The sequence below is a fragment of the Cebus imitator genome, unplaced genomic scaffold, assembly GCF_001604975.1.
Source record: "Cebus imitator isolate Cc_AM_T3 unplaced genomic scaffold, Cebus_imitator-1.0 Scaffold222, whole genome shotgun sequence".
Lineage (NCBI taxonomy): Eukaryota > Metazoa > Chordata > Mammalia > Primates > Cebidae > Cebus > Cebus imitator.
Genome location: NW_016107537.1, coordinates 664,764 through 678,405, shown reverse-complemented (window position 1 = coordinate 678,405; position 13,642 = coordinate 664,764). Strand labels below are relative to the sequence as shown.

The 13,642-nt window shown below is 51.7% G+C and overlaps 1 protein-coding gene across 6 annotated transcripts in view; it reads right to left on the bottom strand.

The window, feature by feature from the left end:
- Positions 1-8,287: 8,287 nt before the first annotated feature.
- The window catches only part of PAX8 (paired box 8), a 58,787-nt gene continuing 53,432 nt past the window's right edge, over positions 8,288-13,642 (bottom strand). For all 6 annotated transcript variants that reach the window (XM_017549791.2, XM_037727185.1, XM_017549795.2 and 3 more), the window contains 2 exons: positions 10,991-11,077; positions 8,288-9,529 (listed from right to left, as the gene is read on the bottom strand). In XM_017549791.2, coding sequence (XP_017405280.1) covers positions 9,453-9,529; positions 10,991-11,077 — 164 coding nt within the window. In that variant the 3' untranslated portion in view covers positions 8,288-9,452. The remainder of the gene's footprint in view (positions 9,530-10,990; positions 11,078-13,642) is intronic.

Below are 13,642 nucleotides of genomic sequence, written 5' to 3'. Positions count from 1 at the left end.
CCCTGTGCTGAAGAAAGGATTGAAACATACAGTATTTCTTTGCTCAAGAGAGTGTGGGTTTCAGCGCTCCCACTGAGCAGGGACTGTGGGTGCCCACCTTGGCTCTCCTGCAAGAGACGGCCCAGGGAAGCTGAGCATGAATTTGCTGCAGTGTTTTTGAGGACATTATCCATGCTAGTCTTTTATCCAGGCTGAGGTGGGTAATTTTCCTTGGAGCCACGTACTAGAAAAAGTGCTGCTTCTCCCAGGAGCTGGTACATTGCCCTCTTGTGAACGAGAGCCATGTACGTGACCACTAAGGGACTGAGGGCCAATTCCAGATCAACTTTGCAGCCGCCTAGGGCCCGCTATACCACCCATGACATACTTTCTGTGGTCTGATGCTTTATTTTTGATTGTATTTTACTAATTTATGGCATGCATATCATATGAGCTGTCTCAAATCCTCCCTGGAACAAGGTGAGGAATATATTAATATTTAAAATAAAATAAACAAAATGTCAGTGTGTGTGTGTCTTAGGCTAGAAATTCCTTAAGGGCAGGGACCATGTCTGTTTATATAGCACCTGGCACAGTGTCAAATTGAGGTTTAACAAATGAATTTTGATGAAGAGCAGAAAGAAGCTGCAGAGACTTAGGCCTCATTCTCCCACTGATAGTCAGCCAGACCCTATTTGCCAAGGGTCCCCTTCCTCATGCCTGACAAATCCTTACCCCTCTCCTGACCATACAGGCTCACTCCCCACAATCTGCCTGGTCCTCACCCAAGCTCATGCTCCCTCACAAGCCCAGCCACGCCCACACCTGCTCAGAGGTTCACCCCAAACACCCAGCCCACCCTTTCACCCACTGTCCCCACCGCCCTGTAAGCCCGTCCCAGGGTGGGCAGCCGCATGTGAAGCTAGGAAATGCCACTGGCATTCGAGGCGTTTGAGGTGCTGTCCCCACACGTGCCTTGGCCCAGTGGGGGCCTCCAGCCAGGTGGGGACCTGGCAGAGGGAGGAAGAGGATAAGCCGCTTCGAAACTCCAGATGCAGCAGTTAAAAAGAGGACAGAGGCAATGATCCTTCAAATTGCCACATCTGTATAATCTGCCTTTTATTTTCTGCTTCATGAAGTTTTATTTCCTATTATTTATTCACCTCCCCGCCCTCCCCTCCCCCGCCTTCGCTCCTCCTTAGCAGGCGACATGCTCAGATGGGCCCTGAGCCTTGGCCTGGGTCTGGGCCCACCCCCATCCCCTCCCTGAGGCTGGCTGTTGGGAGGAGGCACCTGCTCCCCCCTTCTCTAACTCCCTTTCTTCTACTTTCCCTACCTTCCTTGGGACATTTGGGTACTGCATCCCCCCATCATTGCGTTTCAGCTCTTGAGTCGCCTCCCTCCATCTTCCAAGTAGAGCTCTGAGCAAATGTGCATAGATCATGCAGATCATAGAGATGAGGTCTGTCCCTAAAGCCTGGATCACCATCACCTCCCCCAGCCGTCCTAGAACTCACAGCTAGGTGATGTCCCTGCCCTTCTCCTTTCCTCTGCGTGTCATTTCCCACTGTCTCCACCCTGGATCCTTCTCTCCCTTTTCTAGTCCTCTGGTCTGTGGTTGGGGAGCTGGGCTGGCCCACCTTGGGTGCAAGGGGCTATCAAGATGGGAAGGAAAGGGCCAGCCAGATGTGCAGGGAGGGTCAGCCTGTGGTCTGTCTTCAGGCCCTGGGCATCCACTGTCTCCTTCCCCACCCAGGTGTAAGAACAAAGAAGTACTTCGGAGAGAGGCCCAGGCCTTGGTCCTAAGCGTACGATCCGGTTAGCTAGGTTTGGGGCAAGACTGGAAGAGGGTGGTTGGAACGGGGTGAGAGGGTGTTTGGGAAAGGATGCTGATGATATTTTGTTTTTTCCTCACCTAGCACCGCCTTACTCTTCCCAGTCACAGAAGCACAGGAGGCCAGGGGAGCAGACATTTCCAGGAAGACAGGTACGACTTTAGGCTCGAGGGTTAGAGTTTACAGTTGGTGTTCCTCATGGCTGCTTCTTGGAGAAGACAGTGATGCCAGATAGAGGCCTGGGATGACCATGAGGGACTTTGCAAATATTATCTGAAACTCAACAGTATTTTGTATTTCATATGCAACTGTCTTCTGATCTCCAATTTCCCACTTTGCTCTATAGTCCTGTACAAGTCTCGTTTCTAAGTTGGTTTTTTTTTCCCCATAGGAGTTGGGAGTCCTTTTGGGCTCATCTTATTTTCTTCTGGTGCCTACCAAAGGGAAACGTTCCTAGCAGGTGGTTCATGAAAGGCTTCTGAATGAATGAATGAATCACCTAATGTGAGGGCTACAGCAGAATCCTCATGCCCCAGCCTATACTAACTGTGGCTAGCTGGCTCTCCTCTGGTTTCTGCCCCATCCTGGAATTTTTTGGAAGCCTGGCTTTAGCTCAGCAAGCTGAGTCAGGACCCAAGCTCCCATCAGGGTGGGTGGGGCACTAGAAGCCGCCCCATTCCCACCCTAAACACAGGGCAGATTCCAAATATGGAAATACTGTGTTTGCCTGATGGAAAATTACTGGGGAAATTTGGGAGAAAGAGGGCTTCATACCTAAGCCAGTCAAATGAGGCCCTCAATGCTTTTCATTGACCTGGGTCACTACTGCGTCACAGTGTTAAGCTGGACATTTTTCTGGCCCAAGCCACACATTTGACAGTTGAGATAAGTGAGCAATCTCCTGGGGTCACCAGCAGGGAAGGGACAGATATCCGGCCACAACCCTACATTCCAGGGGGCTCTTTTAGCAACACCTCTCAGCCAATCTCTCCCAGGGGGAAAGCAAAGGCAATGACCAGGGTCCATGTTATCATAATATGATAACTAGCAAATCTTATTTATTTATTTATTTTTTTGAGACAGGGTCTTGCTCTATTGCCCAGGCTGGAATGCAATGGCATGATCTCGGCTCACTGCAACCTCTGCCTCCTGAGTTCAAGCCATTCTCCTGCCTCAGCCCCCTGAGTAGCTGGGTTTACAGGTGTGTGCCACCATGCCCGGCTACTTTTTATATTTTTAGTAGAGGAGGGGTTTTGCCATGTGGGCTAGGCTGGCCTTGAACACGTGACCTTAGGTGATCTGCCCCCCTTGGCCTCCCACGATGATGCTGGGATTATAGGTGTGAGCCACCGTGGATAGCCACTAACAAACTTTAATAAAAACCACCAGTTCAGCCCCTGGAATAACAGAGCAGACCCTTTCCCCTTCTTCAGTTTCTAGGGAAGAAATGGCTACACTTTGCAGGTAAACACTTCCATTGTCTTCATGAACACAAGTGCTCCTTGCACCAGGCTTGTCCCTCCCTTCTTTCTTCCTCCTTGTCTCTTTCTCTTCCTTGTTTCCTTCCATGGGGAAATGAGTTTCCATTCTGACCAAGATCATCTGTTTTAAGGACACTTTCTTTCCTGTTGCACTTAAGTCTTCTGAGTGCTCTTGTCTCCCCAGGGGATGGATATATGTGAGGTTACCAATGTTACCCACAGCTGGGGGCCTCCCCACTGGGTCCCGTTAGGAGGTGAGGACAGGGGAATGATGTGACCTTCGTGGGAGGATGCGAGGGCCTGGACTGTGAGTTCCCAATCTGTGCTCCCAGCAAGGCCTGTGGTTGGCGGTGAGGCTTGCTACCAGGGGCCCCATCTCCACCATAAAAAGCAAACAAACATAAAACAAGCAAAAAGGCGGTATTTATAAATGAACTTGTCTCTCACTGGAGTGGCTCTGGGCTTTTGGGCAGTAGGCGGGTAAGCCCGCACCCGCATGGTTATGTGCATGGCAGGAGCTCGGGCTCCTGAAACTGGTGGGAGGGTGGCTTGCCTGGGGGAGGTGCCCTGGCCGTGGACAAGGCGGAAGAGAGTCTGAAGGGAAGAAGACGACGAAGGAGGAGGGGAAGTGGGGAGGGGGTCTAGGAGGGGTGGAGGAGGGAGGCGCGGTGGGGGGGTGTTGGCTTCATGCTGTTACTAGTTTGATTTATCCCTAATGAGTTCTCAGCACATGGCTGCTCCCGGCTCACTCCAGGGGCCAGCCGGCCCGCCCCGACTCCGCAGCAACAGCCGCAGCTCGCTCAGAAAAGAGCCAATTTCCACACTGCACAGTCCGCTTCACTCGGGGGAAATCACATTTCCCCGGGAGAGCCGCAGGCAGCGCTTCCCTCCACAGCCTGGCCGGCTGCCACTGGGCACAGATGCCAAGGAGCTGGGTCCCCCACCTCCCCTTCTCTCCCCACCCAAAACCCCTCTTGCTGCCTTCCAGGAGGCCTGAGCTCCTCTTCCGTGGGCCTTAGCCCTTGCTGCTTCTCAAGGGTAGGAGAAAGGGTGAGGTCAGGGGAAGGAGAGACCGGTCTGCCCTGCCTGCCTTCTCCAGCTTCTTCCAGGAAGGAGAGCCAGGCCCTCTCCTTCTATGTGAAGGGCATGGAGATGTGAGGATGGGTTGGTGATGGTGGTATGTGCCTATGAGAGTGGGGACTTGCGGGGACAGGTGTCTGCCACCGAGGAGATAATGACCTCCAGCTTCCGTGTCCCAGTGGCCCCCAAAGAGTCATAGGAGCTGTAGACAATAATGAGAAGAGTAAGCAGCCAAGGAGACGGCCATGGGATGAGGGCCATGGGGAGAGGAGGAAGGGGAGGGGGACGTGGGGAGGGTGAAGGGGAGAGGGTGACAAGGAGAGAGAGCTGGAGAGAGGGAGGAGAGATGCTTCCCGGCATTTCCTGAGCACGGTCAGGGACTCCAAGCTCTCCCCAAACATTCCCTTGCTCTTTCCCTCATTCATAGCCCTGGAGACACAAATGTCTCTCAAATAGTAAGGAAAGGAATAATTGCTATAGACTCAGCAGAAAAGGAAAAAGACTAGAAAACGAAAAGAAATGAACAAAGGAAGGAGACAGAGTGAGAGAGAGGGAGTTTCCTCCATGAAAACCACAGTCACGGTGGCTGGGGTCACTTGGTGTTGAAGGTAGCACAGCAGCCTGGGCAGAGGAGCCACCAGCTCCTTTATGAAACATGGAAATGCTTTATGACCCTAAAGTTTAGAGAGGGGCTGCTAAAGGGCACCCTGAAGGGAGATTTAGGGCCAAGGATGGAGGGAGGTCTGAGATCAGTCCGGCACAGCTCTGCCTGGCCCCAGTGTTTCTTCTGCTGAGCTCTGGGCCTTGTGTCCAGTCACGCTTTGCAGAGAGGGGCAGCAGAAGTCACTGTGCCCTAACTAGCCAAATGACTTCTGCCCCTCCCTGCAAAGCAAAGGGTGTCTGAGGTCTCTCAGAAGCCTGGTCATGCCCAGATATCTGAGGCCTGACAATAGGATGCAGATCAGGCCTCGGATTAGGGGCCGGGCTGTGGTCTCTGCTCCTCTGCTGACTGACTGAATGATCTTGAAAAAGTCAAGTTATCTTTTGGTTTCTGATTCCCCAAGTGCAAAACAAAAGGGGACCAATGTTCAGAATCAGAGATGTAAATGGATGTGAATAGGCTTCTTATGGAGAAGGAAACTAAGCCTGAGTGGAGAGTTATTATCACTTCTGAGGCTGAGGCAGGGCAGCGCTGTTACGCTGTGGGTGCAGGAGCTGCCTGGGAGGGAGCTCAATCCTGCCCCTCCACCTCCCTCTCCCCTGATTGACCGGGCTGATGTTGATGCCCAGGCCCAGTAATGATGGCATTGAAGCCTGCAGTCCCCTTCCTCTGGTGCCCACTCCCAAAGGACAAGAAAGTGTGAATTATAGGTGCCTCATGTTGATGGATGGGAAAGTTGTATGTATTTTGGGTGATGGAAGTGGGAGGATGGTGAGGACAGGCGGCGGTGGGGACATCTTAGTAAGGGCCTCAGACTCTCTGTCTTTCTGTTTCTATTTGGAGGCCGCTCCTTCCATTTCCAGTTGATTTCACTACCTCCTCTTGCCTGAAGTTGTCCTCAGGGTTGAGTGTGTGTTTGGCACATACAGGGCAGAAGATATATGTTTCTTAGTTACAACTCATGGCAAGAATGTTGGGGAAGTGAGAGAAGGTGCAACAAGGGGAGGGGTTGGAATCGGCCTGGGGGCTGGCTTGTAGGTGAGGACTCCCAGTTCTGCTGACTCTACCGCTGGAACTTTGCGGTAGAGAGTACAGGGTCAGCAATTCTGCTCATCTGGTGGGACCCGGGCAGGGTTCCAGCTGTCCCCTCTCCTAGCAAGAAACCCACTGCCCTGCCCAGGGTGGTTGGTCCACATGAATTTCCTGCAAGCTCCTAGCCCCCTGGGCTGGCCTGGCCTGTGCTAGAACCTGAGGAAGAGGGGGAGTGAAGGTAATGGACCAGGGAGACGTTCAGGGCAAACTGCCTGGGAAGCTCAGGTGGTCTCTCTACATGAGCAGTAAAGGGAATATTCCAGGGGGAAGGGATGGGACCTTAGTGCCCTCAATGCCTCAGGAATGTTTTGGGTCCATGCCTCATCCCCAGTTCTCCTACCAATACACATATTACCCCCAGAGGGCCCCTGACTCCCTTGCACCATAAAGCAACCCCCCTTCACCTGCGACCACCTGCAGATGCCGGCCTCACTCCTCCAGGTGAAAGTGGCTCCTCAGCCACCCCACAAAGCCCCCTACGCATCCTCTCTGTCCTTGTCACACCCTTCTTCATTGTGTCACCCCATGTGCCAGCCTGATTCCTCCCAACACCACCCCAAATGCTGGGGCACTTTGAATTGTCTGTCTTTTACCCAATACATAAATGACCCTATTTTCTGAGCCCCAAAAGGGGAACCATGGTTTGACCATGGGCAGAATGTTGCATAGGTACTAGCCAAGGCCTACTGCATGGGGCCACATCCCACAGTGACCCAACACCCACTCCAAGCAGAGCATCCTGGCAAGTCCAGCTCACCTCAGGGAAAGAAGGGTGAGTTTTAAACCACAGTCACCTTAGCCAAAGCACAGCCCACGCTCCTTTGTTGGTTGTGAGTTGGAAAGTGTCTGCTTGGGGTACAGATTGTCACCAGAGGGGTTGTGGCTGTGAATGCAGGGGATCGCTGTACAGGCTCACTGGGATGCTGTACATCTCAAAGTGATTCTTGGGTAGGGAGCACTTGGATCCCAGAGGTTTGAGCTCAGGAAGACTCTCAGATATCATAGATTTGGAGTCTCACGGCTGAGGGAAGTCCTGCCATTGAAAAAACAGCCGCATCTCGGACCCCCTCCGAAGACATGGATTTTCTTCCTGGTCCCCCTCCCATGCCATCCTGGACAGCATCCCTAACCTCTCTCTGGGAGGCCTAAGAAGGTAAGATCCCTGCCTCCCAGCCTCTGTTCTCGCAGCCCTGGAGTCCCTGGGCCCCTTCCACCCCTGACTCAACCCCAGCGTTGTCTGTCCAGCTCTCCACATTCACCCGGGCATGCCAGCTGCAGGCCCCTGCCCCCTTGTTCCAGCTGGGTCCCACATGGAGAGGGTCCATGTGAACACCAGATAGCTCCCTGGAGCGCAGAGTCCAAGCTGTCACATTGCATTTCCCAAGTTTCCTGGAGGGGGCTGTCCTAAAGTCCTAAGTCTCTACAGCCTCGCTCACTGTGTCCGGGCCCCACCACACTGTACCTCTCCATTCAGTCAGGTCAAATCTTTAGCAAATCAAAAGAAATGAAATCCCCAGTGGCAACTCCAGAACCTCCCTTGGGTCTAGAACTCTTTGGCGTCCCTGATGACTCTGGGGTTTTGGGTAAAAGTGCTGGACTTAGAGTAAGAGGACTTGGTTGAATCTACTACTTCTCATCTTGGGCAAGTCATTTCACTTTTTTCAGAGCGTCAGTTTCCAGTTTCCTCAATATGTAAAATGAGGCTGTATGTAAAACAGGGCTAATTTCAACTTAACTCCTATGAAGCCCTCTATACTGTGCCTGGCACACAGGAGAGCCCCGTCTTCTCTCTCCCTTCAGAGCTGTTTATGCAGGCTCTAGTCATGGCTATTCCCGGATCCTTCACCAATCCACCCTGCTGATTCTCTGGTTTCTTGTTAATAACAACAGCTACTTTTTGTGGGGAGTCTATGATCGGCTTGACACTGTGCCCTCTTTGCATTTACTGAGTGTTGAAGAACTTGGGATGAGTGAGGTACCCCGCGTTCAACATCAGTTAAAGGCAGAGGGAGAAGGCCAAGCCAGGGCTCTGGGGCATTAGATGGTCCCCTCCAACCCACAGCCCCAAAGTGACTTTGTCGACTACTCAGCTCTGATGTTCTTGGGAGAAAGCCCGGCCCTGAGATGTCTCCTTTCCCAGCCAACCCCAAAGCCCAAGATGAAGAGCAATGGTTTATTGAGTCATGTGGCAATGGCAGGTTGTCTTTAAAAACGAAAGAAGCATCAAGGAGAGAAGCCCCACGTGGCAGAGAGACATTTCAGAGGCCAAAGTCTGAGGGTGGAAAGAAGGAAGCTTGACCCAAACAAAGTTTCATTTACAGTATATACAGTCAGGCCTTGGGGGCAGGAGCTGCTGGAGAGCAGAGCAGAAAGGGACCCTCTATTGCTGGCTTCAGGCGGTGCCTTGGGTCTCTTCAGTAGCTGGTGGGCGTGAGCTGCAGGAAGCCCTCTTGGCTTGGTAGGAGCTGTTGGGATGGGGAGCGGGTTCCCTGCGATTCTGCCTTGCTCTGCTCTGGGTGCAGTTGCACACCACACCTCACCTCGAAGCGGCCCAGGCCCTGTGGAATGTCTGTTTTAAGCTGCCTGGGGCTGGTGTGGCTAATGGTAGCTGCCAAGGGGATGCCCCACTGCTGGAGGACCTGGGGTGGGGCTGCACATTCACAGCAGCAGGCAAAAGAGGTCAGCTGACAGCCTGGTGGAATTTCTGAGGGACTCGCCCCAGCCCTCAGCCCATGCCCAAGAGGGAGGTGTAGAAAGAGCCAAGCAAGTGGAGTGGATAAGGAGGACAGCCAGAGCCTCAGTGTGGAGCAGGTGGGAGGCTGAGGGAGGTGACTCCCCGGGTGGCGGGTTAGGAGAGCCTCCACTCCAGGCTGTGACTTGTGGGCTGGAGGGAAGTGCTTACAGTCCATAACTGCTAGAGTTGTGTTAATAATGGAGCCACGGAGGTGCCCTGTGCACTCCTTGGGCCCAGGCAGGAGCCATTTGCCATCCCCTCAAGTTCCTCGGCTATTCCTTCTTCTCTCCTTTGGTGGGCACCGGCTGGGGCTACATTTCTTCTTCAATGTGTCTTTTTCAGCATGGCATGGTTCTCTTTCCCGGGGACTCCTGCCCCTCATTAAGGAGTCTTGGAGGACAGTTTGGCCTTCTCCAAGGTCATCCTGTCTTTCATGGTTCATTAAATTAACCATGCAGGGAGTGTGCCGCAATGCTGGATTTGTGGTTATTTTTCATGTAATAAATAAAGATTCCTTTGTGTGACTCTCTGGGGCCTGTCCCAGGCCGAGTCCTCCTGTTTCTCAGTCGCTCCCACTGTCCCCATGGCAACTACAGATGGTCAAAGGCCGTGGCAGTGGTGGGTGGCGCGCTTGGCCTCGATGTGGAGCTGTAATAATATGGGGAACCTGGACACATTAAAAAAAAATAACAACAACACTGCTGGTCAGAAAGGAAAATTGCACCATAGCCTTCCCTGCATCTGCTGACCTTTAAGACAACACAAGTTAATCATTCATTTTTCTGGTCTATCTGATCATCAAAGATTAACTCCTCTCCAGCCCTATTTCCTCCTTCTCTGGCCTCACCTTTGAGTTTCTGGCCAGAATGAGAACAGTGGCTTCTTGCCCCTTCCCCCTATGGCTGCTTTGACCTTCAACACCCTCGTTGCAGGGAGAGAGCAATAGAAAACAATTGCATGTGGAACCCCAAAGAATCAAGTGCACTGAGGGGTCATCAGGATCCTCTCTCGCCTTGCCCAAACAGTGCCAGGACAGAGAGTCTTCTCTCTTAAGATCCAGGAGGATTAGATGCAGAGGGGTCAAAGGGATCTGGGCTTGAGGGCCCATAAGGTGAGGCTCTGCACACCTGTAGGATGGGCCGCCTGGGGAGACTCAGTGGGAAGGTGCCTGAACCCTGACGTGTCTGAATGCTCTGGTCTTTTGTGGCTAAATTGAAAGGAAAGGTGGGTTGGAGGTGAACTCATCTGGCAAACACGGCCCAGGTCTGCCACCTTCCAAGTTATTTTTGGAATACAAGAAAGTAATTGGAAGAGAGGGGGTCTTGGGGTATGGATGGTTCCTAGCCTGCAGTGGTGCCTGTGAGGTCAGCCATCCTTGGGTCACTGATTCTGCCTGGCTCAGGTTTGCTCTGACACCCACAAGGTCACCATTCAGGGAGGCTCTAGTGAGATCACTCAAGTATCCCATTGGTGGAACTTTGCTTTGCTGAAAAGCTTCTCTTCCCAGTCCAGGACCCCAGGACAAGAGAGGGGTGAAGAGAAGCCTGTGAGCTCACTGAAGCTCAGTCTCTGGACCTCGACCCTGAATGCTATCTGCATCTCAAGCTAAATATGGGGAATGTGGTGGAACAAAGGATTTTTGTGTAAGGGTTTGGTGCTGACTGATGAGTATTTGTGAGCCAGTTAGACGGCTGATGGGGGCGACAGTCCCAGGAAGGAGGGCAGTTGCATTCTGGCAGGGTGACCTGCACCAGTGTCTGCACTGTGGGGCTGTAAGCTGCCCGAGAGGGAGGAGGTCCTCTCCTAGGCTTTTCTCAAGTCCTCCTCTGCCCTCCCCTTCAAGGCCTGAGCCCTGAATCTCACACAAAACAAAGATTTGAAAGACATGGCCTTGAGAAGCAGGAGGGAAACCAGTGTCTGGGAGTCTATGGACTTCTGGCCCTCTTTCCCCAAACAATGAGGTACACTGCCCCCCTGCTACCTTCTTCCATTACAAACAACACCATCTCCCAGACCCTCTGTATAATCTGAGGCCTCCCAGCTTTTGGGTGACTTTTGACCCACCCTTGCCACCCACCACACCATCCATCCTGCCCAGCAGAAGGCCTGGGCGGCCCCAGGCACTTACTCAGCAAGCTGGAGTTGGGGAAGCGCCAGGCCTCGCTGTAGGCGGAGTAGGGGGTGTGGCCATAGGCATTGCCAGAGTATTCACTTCCTGTTGGAGGCACACAGGAGAGAGGCCTGTGAGGTGAAGTGCACCAATGCAGGGCTGGGGCATGGGGAGGTCGGCAGGGCTGGCAGTGGGCAAGCTCAGGAACGGTGGGGGTACGGCTGGAGCCAGGAGCAGGGACAGTGGAGCTCAGAAGAGCCCTCTGTCAACCCTTTGGGAACCCATCAGCCTGGGTACCCTGGGGCAGTGTCCTTTTCCATAGGTATTGGAGGCACTGCCTTGACACACTACAGCCCTCCCAGGAGGCCCAGAAGGTAGATGTTATAAGTATCCCCATTTTACAGATGGAGAAACTGAGGCTCTGAGATCTGCAGAAGCTCCCAGAGCTGGAGGGTTTGGTGGAACTCCAAAACTGGGCTGTGACTCTAGGGCCCGGGGACTAACTGCTCCTTCTACTGCTGCCTGGACTTCCTGCAGAAGGGCTCTTCTGGGAGGGCCCCACAGCAAGGGTATGGGGCTAGAGGGAAAGAGGAAATCTGTCTATATGAACCTTTTAGCCTCCCTAGGTATGACTATGTTGAGTATGTGTGTGTACATGGGCGGTGAGAGGAGGTGTGAGGGCTAAGGATGGGAGAGGAGGGAGAACCCCGGAGGGCACCCACCTTCCGGGAAGCTGTGTCCTGAGACTTGGAGTAGTTTGTTGTCCCATCCCGAGTCTGCCACTTTAAGCAAACTCAGCACATAAATTTACACAAAGTAAATCAGATCATCTCCTCCTATTAATGGATTCTTGACTTTTCCAAAGGAATTCTTTATGGAAGAAATTACTTAAGAATTCCCTTGCATAACAAAAAAAAAAGTCAAGCTGACCACCACAGCTACTACTGGTGCTTGGTGTAGAGCTTAATGTTTGTAAGGCGCGGGCGCGGTGGCTCAAGCCTGTAATCCCAGCACTTTGGGAGGCCGAGGTGGGTGGATCACGAGGTCAAGAGATCGAGACCATCCTGGTCAACACGGTGAAACCCCGTCTCTACTAAAAATACAAAACATTAGCTGGGCATGGTGGCGCGTGCCTGTAATCCCAGCTACTCAGGAGGCTGAGGCAGGAGAATTGCCTGAACCCAGGAGGCGGAGGTTGCGGTGAGCCGAGATCGCGCCATTGCACTCCAGCCTGGGTAACAAGAGCGAAACTCCGTCTCAAAAAAAAAAAAAAAAGTTTGTAAGGCGCTTTCCCACACACTATGATCTTTTATTCTCACAGCTACTCTAATGAGGTACTCATGGATACTACCAATTTATAGAAAAGGAAACTGGAGTGCAGCATGATTAAGTAGTTTTCCTCAAATCACATTGTTGTTAAATTTCTGAGCAGAACTCAACCTTAGGGCTCTTGACGCTAAATTGCAGGTAATCCCTTTATTCATTTATGAGATGATTCCATTTACAAAGTTAGATTCCTGCCAACCCTGAGACCCAATGAATGTCTACCCAGCCTTTCAGAAACCCATATACGATTGTGAGCTACGTGTCTTCTGTGGTTCTGAGTCTCCTTCCCAGACTCTCTGGAGGGGTTGCTCGAAACTCCTTGACCCTAGAGCCGACCTGTCTAGAGTCAAATCCACACTTCCCATTTCCTGGTCATGTAAGCTTGGACAAGTCACTTAGCTTCGCTGAGTGAGTGACTTACAGGTGAGCCTTGGTTTCCTCATCTGTAAAGCGGGCCAAATAATTATCCCTATCTTATTTGGTTTAATGAGAACTAAATGAGAAAATATGTATTAAATGCTTAGCACCACCCTTCAAATATACACACAGCGCTCAATAAATGTAAGCTTCTATTATTTTCTCATTAAACAGGTGGGAAGATGAAGTTCAATGGAGGCTTAAATCAGTCATCCAACCTTAAATCAGTCATCTAGTCTTAAGGCCTGGATTACGGTTAATGGGAGCTGCTTTATTGCCAGACAAATAGGCATTTATACAGGAAGAAGAGAGAGATGAAGAGAAGGAGCCTGAAGCAGAGAAAGGCTTTGGATCCTTTCCTTGCCTAGGAAGTCAATGACAGGCTAAGGACACAGTAAGGAAGTTTCTTAGGGGCAGAGACTAAGTCTAATGTAGATCAAGCAAAAAATACGGGTAAAAGAAGGAAGGGAATAAAGAAGGAAAAAAGCAAAGAAAAAAACTTAATAAATAATCTAATCTAAACATCTATTTAACAGATGAAAAACTAAGAAACAACTTAATCTAAACATCTATTTAGCAGATAACACATCTGTTACTTAGAGAAGGAAAGACATTTGCCCAAGACCATGTGTTCAGTGAAAGCCTGAACTAGAACCCTGGCCCCGTCCTTCCACACTGGTGCTCTCTTGCATCTCACAGCGCAAACTGCCCCCTGTTTAGTCCAGGTCTCCCTGGTTTCACCCAATTCTCTATTGGCCGCATAGCAAGGGCCCTCGAACCTTGGCGAACCCCTACCCCATGGCGAACACAGCAAGCTCTAAAGGACAAGGGAGAGAGGTGGAAAACATGATGTGTTTACCTTCTCATTTTGTCATTCACTCATGCATTCACTCACTCACCCACTTATTTATGTATTTAACTACCATT